The sequence below is a fragment of the Leptodactylus fuscus genome, chromosome 1 (genome assembly GCF_031893055.1).
Source record: "Leptodactylus fuscus isolate aLepFus1 chromosome 1, aLepFus1.hap2, whole genome shotgun sequence".
Classification (NCBI taxonomy): domain Eukaryota; kingdom Metazoa; phylum Chordata; class Amphibia; order Anura; family Leptodactylidae; genus Leptodactylus; species Leptodactylus fuscus.
In genome coordinates this window covers 238,515,356-238,529,698 of record NC_134265.1, presented here as the reverse complement: position 1 = coordinate 238,529,698, position 14,343 = coordinate 238,515,356, and the positions used below count along the sequence as shown (strand labels likewise).

At 39.3% G+C, this 14,343-nt stretch overlaps 1 protein-coding gene across 1 annotated transcript; it reads left to right on the top strand.

The window, feature by feature from the left end:
• The first annotated feature begins 1,813 nt into the window (after positions 1-1,813).
• Positions 1,814-10,989, top strand: SLC10A6 (solute carrier family 10 member 6). The gene is given in 6 exon segments (XM_075262233.1): positions 1,814-2,193; positions 2,285-2,403; positions 4,448-4,542; positions 7,820-7,995; positions 9,258-9,415; positions 10,805-10,989. Coding segments are annotated over 6 exon segments (1,113 nt in total).
• Positions 10,990-14,343: the final 3,354 nt, after the last annotated feature.

The following is a 14,343-nucleotide window of genomic DNA, read 5'->3' as shown; positions in this document are numbered from 1 at the left end:
ATGGATCCCAGAATACAGCTTCTAGAGAAGCATAACTCCTATCTTCCTCCTAGGCTGACACCCAGTCCTTTGTGAAACGACAGTTGTATCTTCCTTGTCTCAGGACTATCTTCTTTCATTCTTGGGCTGGCTTCCACCTCTCCCTCAGGGGTTGCTGAGAACACATGCAGAGTTCTTGTTCCAATGCCAGCACACACTACAACTACTGAACTCTAATAGTTTTCTGGAGACTTAGGGTCTCCAAGCCATGCCCAGTGGCCTGTAAATAGCCAGTGCTGTACCAAACCCTCTAACTCAGCATCCAAACAGTAGGGAAATACCAACAGGATGGCACATTAGGGAAGCTGCAAACACAAAAAAACAAATACAACATATAAACAGCCAGTGGAACATAACACAATATAATAAAACATAGACATTTTAAGCAGCATTCTCTGGGTTACTGCAACAGTTTGTGTGCATCTTCTATTTTCCCTAGTCTATGGTACCACTGGTAGGAAAATAGAAGATGCACAGTTACACACAGGCTGTGTGCAAGAGGAGGTCCCACCCACTACATTACTGCTTTGTATGTACAATAATTGTACAGTTCAGAGCACAAAGGGAGGGGCACCCAAAGGCAACCCCAACACTGTGAGGGGTGCTTGGGTAGATCTACAGGCCGCGACTCAGCCAGCAGACAGTAGTGCAGCTTTGCGCTGGACCACTCGCCAGTGCGCCATCTCAGGGACTCACTTCATGGCAGATGTGGCCCTGCCGGCGGGTCACAAAACACAAGGTGGTGGCAGGTCTTGTTTGGCCCACAGTCCTTGTGTTTAACACCTGTGGTATTCAGACTGTCTTTTATTTAGGGCAGCATGGTGGCTCTTTAGCTGCTGGGGTTCTGGTTCAAATCCATTAAAGGTAACATTTATATGGAGTTGGTATGTTTTACTCATGTTTATGTCAGTTTAATCTGGGTACTTTATCTGGGTTTCCTCCCACATGCCAAAAAAATACAATAGGTAAATTGGCTTCCTGTAAAACAATTGACTCTTGTGGGTATTGGGGATGAGTGCCTGTATGGCAAGCGCCTAATTCCCCTACTCCACAACATTCCCTGCACTTTGAGTCTCTTGGTGGGAAAAGCACATTACACATTTGTCATTTTCATGTAAAAAACCACAGCACTTTACAGTCCCTGTACAGAACTAGCGAGATCCACCTGCGCATTCCAGAAAAATACGAGCAATGGGCACGTTGCGATTTCCAAAACCATTGCAGTTTTGGTAATCTCAGCATGTCAATTATACCTATGGAAACGCCGGTTTCCTTAATAGGAATAATGGAAGCAGAATATCGGCAGAGGAAACCTCTGTGAACTTTCTGTGAAAAGCCATGTGAGAAAAAAAACTGTGATGCATTGCTGCCAGGTTTTTATCTGCAGCACTTTATGGCTGGGGCTTGGTTACATGGGACCTTAGCCTCAAAGAGGATCTTTAATGTCCTCGGGCACATGCGGTATAAATGTGAACAGAGGATTTGAAGTTCTGTGTCTGGAAAAAGGGAGCTGTCATTTTTATAAATAACATATCCACACATATATACCTACATACTCATACACATTTATTAGTAGTTTTAATGTCCTTTTGAGTTAAAGTGTCTAATTCTACAATATATTTGTGATCTGGTTTCTATTCATTACAATAAGATTACCTTGTAGGATTAACATTCCACCGCACATTATGGCTGCTCATAAATAGTAATGCGGGCATTGGCTCTTAAACAAGTTATAATACTTTTACCCGCCTAGCCTATTAATTCTGCCTGCAATATGTGAAGGATAACCAGCATGTCTAGCAACCGAACAAATATCACAGCAGGCTTCAATGAAACAACCATTAATTTCAATGGTCATGAGACTTTGTCAGCAATATTCAGCACGGTACTCTCTATAATGTTAGCTTTGGTTGTGTTCTCCTTAGGATGCACTGTTGAGGCTGTTAAACTGTGGTCTCATTTGAGGCGACCATGGGGAATTATTATAGGAATGGTGTGCCAGTTTGGACTTATGCCTCTGACAGCCTATCTATTAGCCATAGGCTTTTCTGTAAGACCAGCTCAAGCTGTGGCTATACTGATCATGGGATGCTGTCCTGGTGGTGTCATCTCCAATATCATCACATTATGGGTAGACGGCGACATGGATCTCAGGTATACTTATTTATATTAAAACTATAAATGAATGTTCAAGCAAGCAAACATTTGTGTATAAATCTTGTGAATGTTGCATGTTCTCTTCCAGCCTCAGTATGACCTCCTGTTCAACCATCCTTGCTATAGGAATGATGCCCCTGTGCCTATATATATACTCACGCTCCTGGGAACTGGCAAAAGGCATAAAAATCCCCTACAGTAATATAGGTAATAACTTTATACATAACCTTTCCCAAACTTGCAATAATATAGTATGTGTCAGTTACTCAGTTTATTGGATTACAGATTATTCTTCTGTTTTTTCTAATGTTACCAAACAATAGGACTGAAATGTCTGCTGGATTTCATAAAGGTGAAGGGTAGGGTTGAGCGAGTAGTATTAGATCGAATACCTCACTGGCATAGGAATGCGTGTAATCCGCCGAACAACAAGGGGTTAAATGCTTCAAATGTTTGATGCATTTAACCCCTTGGTTTTCGGCCGATTACACGCATTCCTATGCCGGAGAGGTATTGAAGGGAGGAGCGTTCATGGACACAGACACACAGACAGGACTAGGAAGTTGTAGATGGAAGAGTGGCTGGCCAGGGTGCCAGTAGGACAGGGCGTAATTTATGGAATATCAAACAGCAATCTTCCTTCTACCGTGTTTTAAATATCAGTGTGTGTATGAGGGGTGTTGTACAAATAAGAGTGTAAAAAATAATATGGGCAGAGGGATAACGCTAGGTTAGCGTTCGTGTTTCCGTTCTTCAGGTCAGATAAGCGACTCGAAAAACAGAAACCCAGTCTGCCTAAAAAGCAGTTACCTGAGCATAGACTATAATGGGTTACATTGGGTTTCCACCTGCAAAATGCAGAGAGAAAACTCATGCTTGCTTCACATTTTTCAAGCGGATTTGGGATGGAATCCCTGAATGGAGAGTGAGCACTGGTCTGAATATATCCTAACAATGAGCAGGGAGTCTACAACCAGACTATTCAGCTGTGGCGTGTAGAGGATTGTATACATTTTTTTTAAAATACTTCTCCTGCTGTTTACTATATGTCAGTTTGCAGAAATAAAGCTTTTATTCTATATGCAAATGAGCTAATCTGTGCACCGGCGATGCGTATTGCCCTGCACACCACTGCTACTAGCTGCATATGGACTACTCTGATTGTAGACTCCCTTAGGGTCCATTCACACAGAGATTTTTGGTGAGGATTTTGGCGCTGAAAATCCACGTGAAAAAAAGCCTCCCATTGACTTTAATGGGTTCCTTTTTCCACTAGCGGAAAAAGGAACCCATTGAAGTCAATGGGAGGCTTTTTTCCACGTGGATTTTCAGCTCCAAAATCCTTGCCAAAAAACTGCATGTGAATGGACCCTTAGGGGTCATTCACACAGAGTAAAGTGGCCCTGATTCTGCCAGGATGACTCGGGGCAGAATCAGCGCTGATAAAAAGACTCCCATTGAGTTCAATGGATTCCATCTTTCGTGTGGAACACATTGTGTTCCGCGCGGAAGACGGAACCCATTGAACTCAATGGGAGTCTTTTTATCAGCGCTGATTCTGCCCCGAGTCATCCTGGCAGAATCAGGGACACTTTACTCTGTGTGAATGCACCCTTATTAGGCTGTCTGGTGGAGCAAATGTAACGTACACTCTCTACATCAACTATGCAAAGGTGGTCCACCCTTGAAGCTTGATATTGTGTGACAGGCTTACGAAAATATTTTCATTGCCTTCAAATAAAACATTTCCTTACTCCACCTAACTTTATCCCACATGACTATAAAATTAACTTGTCTGAGAAAAATTGCTGCAATTCTTAGATGATACTTATGATCACAGTATCTTGTAAGGCTGTCAGCACAGTTTACAGTGATGTACCGTATATGTTAGGAGAGAGGCCCTTCAATATATTTATCCTGATACAGTTACTGTAGCCATTTTTGCCCAGGCAGGAAATGCTCCCATATTGGTCACCTCTTCTTAACTGCCTGGCCGTTCAAACACCAAAATTGCATGAGTGTGTCTAGTTTTGGTACGCTTGAAAATGTTGTTACAATGAAAACCTAATTTGTAAAGTGCTATGGAATATGTTGACGCTATGTAAGTAAAATTATTATTATTATTATTATAATTAATAATAATAATAATAACAATAATAATATTATACCTACTGCATGAAGATTTTTTTTTTTTTACTTTCCGGTAAGTGTCAAGATGTATTTAATGGCCATCATTCTGTTTTCCTTGTAGGTATGACACTTATAGGTATAGTTCTCCCTGCTGGCATAGGGGTGTATGTTAATTACAAATGGACAAGAAGAGCTAAACTTATATCAAAGATGAGGGTGTTAGACATTGGGATACTAACCAGTGTTTTCTGTACTTGTATGTAAGAGTCATGGTCATGCTTCCGGGGCTGTTTTTAGACAAACTGTGGCAAAATTACAAGCAGGCCCCAAATACCGATATACCAACAATACTATTATAGAGAAGGCAGTGCAGCATTATAGAGGCAGCCCCTTTAACAATGCACCCTTTCTGTCCCCAAAATAGTAATCACCACCCCCTTATGTCCAAGCATAATTCAAATGACCACCTTTATACTGCCTAATAGATTTGCATCTCCTCATCAATTATTATGATACCTCCTTATAAATAATAGTCCCTGCCTATAGACAGTGCCCCATGTCAATAGTAGTTCCCGATATATATATATACATTATATAATGTATAATAATTCCCTTTATAATAGCCCCCTTATATTTAATAGTGTCCTCTCTTGTAATAGCATCCCTTATATATAATAATTCCCCATTTATATATAAAAGACTCCTCCTTATACATAAGGGGCTCTTATTTATAAGGAAGGAACTATTATATATAACAGCCTCTCCTTACAATAACCCCCTTATAATAGTCCCCTAATGTACAACAGTTTCCCCCTATAATAGCCCTCATATATATTATTTTCTCTCTTTGATAGCCCCCCCCCTTTTGTATAGCAGTCTCCCCTTTATATACAATAGTTCCTCTCCTATAATAATCCCCCTTATATATAATAATTCCTCTCTTATAATAACAACCCTTATATGTAATGGTCACCTCATAAAATGACCCCCTAACCTTACCTATAACAGTCTCCCAATTATAATAGCCCCTTATATATAACAGTCTCTCCGTTATAATAGTCCCCTTATAAATAATAGTTTTATACAGAAGACCACCAGCGCTAATGTCCGCGATTGGTGCGGGACATTAAACCTTCTGGCGCCTTGGTCAAATCTTACCGAGGCGCCACTTTACCAGCAGCACATGGGTGCAGCCATTTTGCCAGGAATCGCCATCGCCCTGTTATCATGACAACCGGAATACTTGGAAGGCTCCCAGTATTTTGCAATGCATTATTTATTTATTTTTTTAAAAAAAGGGTAAAAATCAATTTTTTTTTTAAATTAAGTTTAAAACACCCCTCTTTCCCTAGAACACATATAAAAGTACTTAAATACAGTGAAACACCTATACATTAGGTATCAATGTGTCCAAAAATGCCCACTCTACAAATCTATAAAAATATTTTTCTCATATGGTAAACACCGTAAAAGTGCCAAACCGCCAACGCCAAAAGTGCCAAACTGCCAATTTTTTCACTGTTTTGCCTGTAATAAAATTTTTGAATAAAAAGTGATCAAAACAATAGCAATTCCCCAAAATGGTTTAACTGAAAAGTGCACCTGGTCCCGCAAAAAAAGACGCCCCATGCATCGCTGTACATGGAAGTATAAAAGTTACGGGTGTCAGAATATGTCGACTTTCACAAAAAATGTTTTTTGCAGTTTTGGATTTTTATTAAGGGAATAAAATGTAAATAAAAATATATAAATTTAGTAACCTGTCTTGTCAGTCTTTTCTTTCCCGGGGTGTCCCTTGTGTGTCTTCTGCGCCCTGGTCCCTTCCCCCTTGCCTTCTTGAATTTGTCTGCTGTCTGGTTTTTGTCTTTTGTTATTTTATTATTTGCCCCCTATGGCCAGGGGTCTCCCCAGGCGGAAGTTCAACTTAATGGCCCCGTGAGGCCTTGGTAGACAATGTTTGGGCATAAAGCCTTCCTTTATTGTGTTTTGTTTCTTTTGGTTGCAAAAGTTTAATAAAAATTGATTACACCTAAATTTGGTATCCCTGGAATCGTACCGAAACATAGAATACAGATGACATGTCATTTTGGTTGCACAGTGAACGCCGTAAAAATGAGGCCCGTAAGACAGTCACACAAATGCACTTTTTATTCAAATTCACCCCATTCTGAATATTTTTCCAGCTTCCCAGTACATTATACAGAATCATTAATAATATCATCATGAAGAAAAATTTGTCCAGCAAACATTAAGACCTCATATGGCTCTGAGAGCGGAGAAATAAAAAGTTATGGGGTTTGGAAGGGGGAGAGTCAAAAACAAAAATGGAAAAGTGCCCACGGCAGGAAGGGGTTAAATAGTTCTTTCCATATACAGGGTCCTATTATGAGGGGGAACTATTATTTATAAAGGTACTGTTATTTCTAAGGGAGAACTGTATATATATATATATATATATATATATATATATATATATGGACTATTAAAAGGATAAACTATTCTATACAATAGTCCCTTGTATATAATAGTTTATCTCTTATAATAACCCCCTTATAATTAACTCACAACATGGGCCAGACAAAATTACTGGCACCCTCAGTGGAATATTTGGCTGCAACCATTTGGAAAAATAACTGAAGTCATTCACTTCCTATAATCATCAACAAGCTTCTTCACCTCTCCATTGGAATTTTGCTACATGAAAAACAGACACAAATTCTCTCCTCTATTTTTATATTTTTCCAGATATAAAAAAAAATTAAAACACATGCAAAAATAAAAATAAAGCCCTATGTGTCACCGAAAAAAGACTCAGAAATTGAATACCCCAAATGATAAAAATGTTATAGCCTTCAAAACCTCACATACAAAAAACCTGCAAATGTGTCTGGTGCTGAACCACAAATTGGCCTGGTACTGAAGTGGTAAAAAAAAAAAAAATTGCAAAAAAATACATTTTCTAGGAGTCACCATATTCTGACACCTGTAACCTTTTTAATATTTGTGCATGTGATGATGTATAAGGCTTTTTTGCCATTTTTACAACAAGTAAAACAGTGAAAAGATTTTTTTTCTCGCTACGGCGTTCACCATACAGGAAAAATATTTTTATATGTTTGTAGACTGGGCATTTTCAGACACAGGAACACCTAAGGTGTATGTGTTTCACAGTAAGTATTTTTTTGACTTCTATATGTATTGTAAGGAAAGTGGGTGATTTGCATGTTTAATTCCCTGTAATGGAAGATAAAGCCCGGGAGCCTTCAATGGGCTGCTCAGCTACTGAGTTGCTGCAATAATTAGATACACAACATCTGCCGTAATAGTACAGTGGATGTCAGGAAGGAGTTAAAGAGGACATTTCATTGGGTTTTATAAATCAGTCTACCCCTACAATGGGTAGAGCAAACCACACTGATACTAGAAAACTCGTGTACATTTACCATGCACAGGATATATATGTTGACTAATGTGTGTTTTTGTCATTTACTAGGCTGGCTCTGTAGTTGGAGGATTTTTAATGCTTGTGATGGGTATAGCCAGTTCAGTTCTATATAAAGGCTCCTGGACTACAGACAACTCCATCCTGGTGATTGGCATCATCTATCCCCTACTTGGCTATCTTTTAGGCTTCGGCTTAGCAGTAGTTACTGGTCACTCCTGGCAAAGGTTGGAAATACTAATAATATAATATTGTTCTATTCAGACACCACATATATCAACTTAAGAGAAGATACTTGTTAAGCTGCCCATAGCTAAAGGCATTTTTGATATACGGCAAAATTTGCTGGCACTATAAAAGTAAAATAAATAAATACTATCCTATTGAATCTGGGACATTTAGGTTCTGAGCTTGCACTAAAGCATGTCACATAGTCCTCAGCCACCTCATAGTCTTATCAGTAAGTGTCAGGTTTCCATGGAATAAATACACATGTACAAGATTGGAAGGAACCAATTCAAGTATAGCAATTCAAGTGTACATTGTAGCAAATGTTCAGTTGTGTGAATTTTTTCAGTCTTTTTACACACATTTCCTTTCTCCGGCAGCAAGTAGAGATCTTGTTCATGTTAAACTGAAACTTGATAGCAGGGGCAAGTAATATTAGATAATGGCCATACACATCAGGGCTCTATGCTAGTGACTTTGGTACATTAAAGAAGTTGTTCAGGATAACATAACGTAACACTAAACTACTATAAACACCCTCCCCCCACCTAACTTCTAACTTACTTACTTTACGAAAAATGTATATTTGCTCAGATCACTGGAGCGGTCATGTGACCGCTCTGGGGAATTTTCTGGTGACATTCTGTTTCCATAAACAAAACATCACCAATACTATCTTCCCCTGCATACTTACCTGTCTTAATGTCCTGATCTTCTGGGCATGAAACTTCACTTTCTTCTCTTCTGCTGGTGCCTGCGCAATATAGCTGGAGCACTCTGGCTTTATTGCGCTGGCGCCGACAGAAGTCAAGAGAACCTGCCTGCGGGACATATGAAAGTGATCTCCAGGACAGAAAGATGAGTAAGTATGATGGGATGGGATGGCTAGGTTACTTAGGAAGGGCTAGTAATGGACAGGCTAGCTAGGGACTCAGGGAGGGAGAGAGAGGGGGATCTGAGTGAAAAGCAATGCATCATGGTAGTTGCAGGATAAGAGAGCAGGAAGCTACTCATGTAAACAAATTCAGAGGATGCCTGGAGCTCCCAGAGAAACTCAGAAATGACTCAAAACACTGCTAAAGGTATTTGGGTGCACTTATTAACCCATTACTAGCACCTTTTAATAGACCTTTTTTTTTGCCTGGAAAACCCCTTTATAATCATTGTTTTGCATACTATTATAGAGGAATCATTACATAATATTCTAGTCTATGTAAAGCACTCTGATCTATGAAGTGCACCTTTTTCTTTCTATTCACAGATGTAGAACCATTGCTCTGGAGACAGGCGCCCAGAATGTTCACATGTGTTCTACTGTTCTTCAGTTGTCCTTTGAGCCTCAGCAGCTGGTTCAGATGTTTACCTTCCCCTTGATATATGCCTCGTTCCAGTTCCTTAATGGAATGGTTCTTGTTGCTGGTAAGATAATATTATGATCAGTCATCTGAAAAGCGGTTCCACAAAGAATTTATAAGGTTATGTTCACATGATGGGACTTGGGAAGAATTTGAGGTGGACTCTCAAATTCTTCTCCAAAATCTGTTTGTAACTTTTGTGGCATGGGTTATTAATTTGTTTTAACAATCGTTTTGCTTGGTCTATCCATATTATCATTATTCCTTTTTTATCTTGCGCTCTGTGTTTTAGAATTGTGCCCCCAAATATCAGGTTTTAAACTAGGTAGGGTTTTGTTCACTTCTGCATTGGACGCTCTATTGCAGATTCTGTCAAAAATGGCAAACAGTGCATCATGATGGGTGCCCCAATGGACCTCTTGATAATTTAAGTTTCACTCGTGCCCACAATAGAAATGTATCTGACACGGCCATTATTTGTTTTTCTGCTCCTATAACAAAAGCAAGTTTAAGTGGCACCTCAATGTAAGGGGTTTCTAGCTTTGCGCTAATAGGTGCTTATTGTACAGTTCCAGACATGGTTTAGTCATTATCTATATGTTTCCTGGCAGCTATTCTTCTTGCTTGGCCTTAAATAGCATGTTTAGCTGTGTTTTGGTTACTGTTACCTATATTTTCCTGATCTAATTGGTCTGTATGTCTATGGAGTATATTGCTATAAATGTTATGTCCCCTGGCACCAAGTTTAATTGGATTTTGAACATGCATGAAATGCCTATTTACTCAATATCAATGCACACTCTTACACTGTATATAAGTTGCATTTTATGAATATTAGTAGTAGACTCATACTCTGCATCCTTGCTGCCGAGAAGACAGATCTAAAATTGCCCAAGCTACTTTAAACCACTCCCATAGTGCTGTAGATGCTGTTAGCAGTATAAAAACCATACCTTTCTTATGTGTCAGAGCCCCAGGGATGCAGAGAAAAAGCATTTTTATTTTTTATTCAAATGAGGATCTTGGAGCACAGGTGGAGTTTTCTCCTATTACTAAGCACTGCTGCATCATCACTAAATGCGTCGATTCTGCATTCAGCTCTTCCCTCTGGGCAGTGTGATTGTTCCTCCCAGTGTCAATAGTCCTCTCACTGCCCAGGGGGAGGAGCTGAATGCAGGATGGGCGTGTTTAGTGATGATGCAGCAGACCTCGGTAACGGGAGAAAACTCCCCCTTTGCTCCAAGATTCTCATTTGAATAAAAGTGTTTTTCTAAGCATTCCCGGGGCTCTGAAACATAAGAAAGGTATGGTTTTTATTCAGCTAACAGCAGGTACAGCACTATGTCAGAGGTTTAAAGTAACTGGGGCAGTGATAAGACTACCTTTAAGCTTTTCTATATCTAGTATACTTCTAGGACCTTTCTGCAGTAAAGTTGTGATTTTTACATTTCAGCGTACCAGATATATAAGAGAAAGTTCAGCTCTAGAAGCAAAGAAACCACCGTAAACCAATCAGAAATTATTATCAATGGTAACTTTGATCATGACGCAAGAGATATAAATGCCTGTGACACTATTTCTCCAACAATAGGGCAGCTTTCTGTAATGTCTATTATATCCAAGGACACCTATCTGTGATCAGCTAAAGGTGTTTTCCATGATAACCACATTCCATTTTTTAGACAATGAAATTTTAACATTTTTGTAACTATAAAGAATTATAAATTTTGCAGAGTTTTTAACATTTTCTCTAACAATCTTAGTGGTGACAATCGGTAGCCCTGGTCAGTTGCCAATGAATACGACCATGAAAGCAGGGACTTTTTATCATCTGGGCCATGAGAAGCCAAAATAAGGAAATCATGGCTGGGTTTATGACATCCTGCATTCATGTTTGTATCCGCTGACAACCTATCAAGACACCAGACAGGAGTGGTCACGATGCCAGAATTTGGACTTTTGTGACACTACAATGAGTATCAGTATAATTCTTTATACAGATACAATATTTCATGTAGTGCTTTTGCAGCCATGCTTTCCCATTAAATTCAATGGAAGAGTGCTCCAGGGTGTTTGTCAGGTGCACTGAGCGTGTTTTAATGCGCCCAAATGCGATCACTTTTGTTTGTGTGCACATAGCCTAAGGCTTTTTTAATACCTCCCTTATTTATGCACTTGTTCTGTTCATATTTCTTATGGACAGAATACAGACACATTTATTTCAATGTTATTACTAACAAGTTAGTTTCTATTTACAGTTAAAACACTATAGTCCATGAAAAACACAGCTTAAGGCTAAGGCCCCATGTAGCCAAACGCAGCAAAAAAACGATGCAGAAAAAAAAAACACGGCAGAAATGTATAGTTTTTTTTTTCCTGCAGCGTTTTTCACAGCGTTTTTTCACAATTTTCCTTTGCGGACTTTATACCCTTAATAAACCTATATGGAAAACCCCAGTGTGTCCATATTTATTATTGATATACATGGATGTTTTTGAAAATGAAGCTTTTTTTTTGCCAGAATCCCATTCACTTTGCAGGTATTATTAAATGCAGAGATTTTTTCCGTGGTGTTTCCGATGCAGCAAAAACGCTGCGTTTTTGCATCATGGGGCTTCAGCATTAAAGAGGTTGTCCAGGATAATCCTAAAACCCTACGCTATTCTAGACACCCCCCCTCTGAACAGCACGCTCCATAGAAATGAATGGATGCACCTGGTACTTCCGCTTTGACGGCGGCTGGCCGCTTAACCCCCCGCGTGCCGGCTACGTCCATTCATTTCTATGCAAGCGTGCTGTTCGGATTGGCTGATCCGAACAGTACTCGCTCATCTCTAGACAATACATCTCTATTGTGCAAGCTAGGAGCATGTACAATAGAGGGGTATTGAAGGCTATGGTAAAGTGCTGCGCATTTCCTGCAGAAGGAAGACAGGAAGAAAACAGGTAAAGTATAATAGGGTTGGGGTGGGCTGACTGAGTTAGGAAAGGCTACAGGGATAGCTAGGGAGACAGAGATGGGTTGTTGGGGGGATAGTGAGCTGAAGATAATGTGAGAGCCTACAACTACCAGAATGCATTGCAGCAGGAAGCTACACCTTGTAAACAAATACAGAAGATGCTAGGTACTCCCAGAGAAACCCAGAAATCACTCAAAACACTGCTAAAGTTATATGTGTGCACTTATTAACCCATTAATAACACTAACAGACCTTTTTATTTTTTTTTAATATTTTTGCCCGAAAACCCCTTTAAGATGTCATCTCTATGATGTCACATTTTCATGGGTAAAACACAATGCAAAGTATTTATTTCTAAAAATGGTTTATTTGTAAAAAAACAAAACAAAAAAACCATTGAACGATTGACCATAAATCAAAATATCTATGTGAATGTTTGTTCGTTTCAGTGAAAGGTACTGACAGCACATGGATGTGTGAATAAGGTTATACTATTATGTGATGATAGGGACAGCAATGGATCCCTCCGTATGTTGTAGAGGTCCTAATTAGATAATTAATTAACAGGCCTAGATGGACTGCAGCCATCTTTCTTTTAAGCCTGGAGAACTTATTAAAGACACAAGATGGTAGTGTATCAAAAGAGTTCTGATTTTATTATAAGAAAAAGGTAGTTTAAATACATTACAGACAAAGAGCTGGCTTGGCTTATTCTAATTAGTATAAAATGATTGGTCATAGAGATACAAGATAAGCCTGGCACATGACTATTGGCTGAGGCCTGATATAATCCGCATCTCATTATAGCTTTCCACACTGGGATGGACTTTCCCATGAAACAAAGAAGGATTCAAAAATACTTATGTGTGAGCTAACATCCCAGACTATGTCTATATGTATATATCATGGCAAAAGAGATTAGATGACATGTTGCAACTTAATTAACAATTAGCTACATAGATTCTGTCTATACAAACTCTAAGTGACCTTCATAAACCATAAAATATGACAAAGTGCCCAGATACCATAAGATTAATACTTTTGTTGGTTATGTGTCCATACATCATGTAAAGGAGGTAAGAGATATACAAAGTCAGCTGCATCTTCTCAAAATGAGGCCCTTGAGAGATAATGATTAGCAACCTATGTATTAACGTTCATTATCACATTCCTTAAAGTCTAACAAAGGGCCTCCTTGACTTAAGCAGAAAAATCAGTTTATACAGTTTATATGTGAAAGATTACAAGATGGCTGCCAAAATACAAAGATGGAGGACTTAACTCTAACAGTGATGTACTGTACTACTTTGAGGTTCATGGGCGTTAAATAATGGGATTGCTTACTATTAATGTGAGGTTCATGGAATACATTATAGTAAGTTACCCCATCAAGCCGCGTCTCTCTCTGGTCAAAACCCGTCTGCTGCGACCATCGCGGTTGCGGCTTTCCCCTCCGCTGTCGGCTCATATTGAATGAGCCGACATAGGAGGGTGCTGCCGGGGGTGGAAGCAGCGCGGCTCAGCCCACACGGCTTCCGCCTGAAGAAAGGACACGTTGCTTCTTTTCTCCGCTAGCAGCAGCCCGCCGCTAGCGGAGAAAAGAAGCCTGGCGGTCTGCATAGACCACCATTGTAAGGGGAGGTTTTTGACACGAAATCCGCTGTCAAAAACCTCCCCTGTGCTCACGTGTGAACGAGCCCTTAATTATCATTAACGCAATGGTGACAGAGTTACTAAATTAATCATGTAAGATAGTTCACAACTGGTTGGATGTCAGTAATTACACTGGATTAATAAGATTCATGATAAAATGAAGAGGGAAACCATAAAGCTGTATATACATTTTATTGTGCACCTTTTATTTACAAGGTAGAGAAAGAGTGTGCCGATTTATACAGCCAGGCACAGGGTAGCTTTGTTTCATTTTGTAAAAGTATATAAATATGACATAAACTCTATATAAGTAAACAATATGAAATGTATGCAATAATTACAATAAACTTACTACTGTGGGGTCTATAGTAACATTTAT